At 55.2% G+C, this 1,934-nt stretch overlaps 1 protein-coding gene across 1 annotated transcript; it reads right to left on the bottom strand.

The window, feature by feature from the left end:
* Positions 1-327: 327 nt before the first annotated feature.
* G647_08650 (uncharacterized protein) lies at positions 328-1,353 on the bottom strand (the record flags this gene model as incomplete). The annotated part of the gene is made up of 1 exon (XM_008732958.1): positions 328-1,353. The coding sequence occupies one exon, from the start codon at positions 1,351-1,353 to the stop codon at positions 328-330; it is 1,026 nt and encodes a 341-aa protein (XP_008731180.1).
* Between the last annotated feature and the right edge of the window lie 581 nt (positions 1,354-1,934).

Genomic DNA, 1,934 nt, shown 5'->3' with positions numbered 1-1,934 from the left:
CAGGTTCAATAAGTCTCGGTCCTCGTACGCACAGTTGCCAAGTTTATTCAGCTGTCCGCTTCGAGCGGGAATGGGGTAAACAGAACTTGCCGGTATCTGCACGGGAAGAACAGCATATGCTTAGGGGTTCGTCACTTCGACGTTTCGTTGAAGATGTAGGCCTCGCAACGGAGATTCCGTTATTACAGGTGGGGGAATAGATCGACGGCGTAGTCGGCATGCTGAAATTCACCTTGAGTTGGAGATCAAGCTAAGGCTTCCGATGTCTGCACGATATCCTGACGTAGGTCGACGGCGTACTGCTTTCATGAGCCACTCGCCATGGGGTTAGCCACTTCGCAGGCCGGGCTGGTCCAGCCGGTACAAGTAATCGGCAACGTTGAACCAGCCCTCGTACTCGATCTCTTCTTTCGTGTCGTCGAGATCATAGTGGTAATGCCCGCCCTTCGTTGTTTCCGCGGGCCCGTCGACGGTGGCATCACCGCTACCACTCACGGTGAAGCAATGAGTATGCTCCATTCTCAATGCAAGGCCATCATCGTCTCCCGAGTGGAGGACGGTGAGACAGACCAGTGGCCCATGTTCATCGTCAGTGAAGCCCATGTCAAAGTACCGCAGCCACTTGTCCACATCGTCTCTTGACTTGAACGGCTCTGAAGGAAAGTCTGGCATAACATGTAACTTTGCTGTCCCCCTCTTGATCAGGAACACTCCTCCAATAGAGATCAATCGATCTCCGAAAGAAGATTTCAAGGCATCTTGAATTGTCTGTGTGAAATTCAGCGGACCGTTTCGACACTTGCTGGTGACATGCAGGCAGGGTCCAGGTAATCCTTCTGAGCAAAATAAATTGCACATAAGCGCAAATGCCGTGGAATCGTTCGGGATGCGAGCACAGCATACTGAATCATCCGGCTTGATCTTCGCGTAGTGTGTCCGATTCCTCACATCGCGCAAGTCCTGTCCACCAGCTGCTGTACCGTATGCAAAATTGGGCATCAACTCGGAGTTCTGCCCCACGACGTGGAACGGGCCAGCTCCAGCACCAAGCATGAAGCCGGTCGACGTGGACATTTCAGCTTGGTGGGCGACAGAGAGCAGGTCATATTTCTTCGTCAGGTCCGGAGCAGGGCTGAGGTTTGGCGGTCCGCCGATGTCGACGATGCGAGGAGAGCCGGTAAGGCCTGGGGCGGCAAGGTGATATGGCGGGAGGGTGAGGTCTGGAGGGGTGGAAACGGTGCATGAGGAGTGCGTAAAGTTCGAGGAGAGGCCGGCAGAGATGCTCTCTGCCAGCGCGGAAAGCGAGGGCGGGAAGAGGGGGACCTTCTTGACAGGCAGGCTGCCGGACGACATGATGGCACAAGGATCGATTGTGCTGTCGCGGCTGTCGAGCGTTGGAGGGAGCATCGACAATGAGTTCGCGGGGGTGCGAGGGACGGGTTTCTTCTCGGAGCCAGTGTATTCCGAAAGCCGAGGCAGCGCGTTTTACCTCAGCCGAAAGCCGAAGTTCATCCTCGAGATCACCTCGAGAACTTGACGCCTCACTTTGACAGCCTCATACGCCGCGCCGGCGCGCTCAATTAGCGTGTTCTTTATCTCTGAATCTTTAGATCCCGAACGGCCTTTCATGCGCGACAACGTTTTGAGGGAGCAGGTGCTCGTATAGCGTTTTCGTACCTCTTGTGGAGACAACGGCCCTGGTAGGTCTATTACGCAAACAGCTACGGCACACTCCTCCGCCCAATGCTGGCCGCTTTCAAGGCGGGGCAGCTCCCTTTACCCCGCCGAACGCTATATCAAGACTAGCGGGTACACCCATGGCCCCACCTACCCAACCAAATGCCCCTCAAGCCTTTCTGAACCGAACAGCCTCCTGTGTTGGTCATAATGAACGTCGGTGAAGAAAGAGCTCAGCTTTCCCAAATGCATGCAGG

This window comes from Cladophialophora carrionii (genome assembly GCF_000365165.1).
Source record: "Cladophialophora carrionii CBS 160.54 unplaced genomic scaffold supercont1.7, whole genome shotgun sequence".
Taxonomy (NCBI): domain Eukaryota; kingdom Fungi; phylum Ascomycota; class Eurotiomycetes; order Chaetothyriales; family Herpotrichiellaceae; genus Cladophialophora; species Cladophialophora carrionii.
This window is presented reverse-complemented; position numbering and strand designations above follow the sequence as displayed.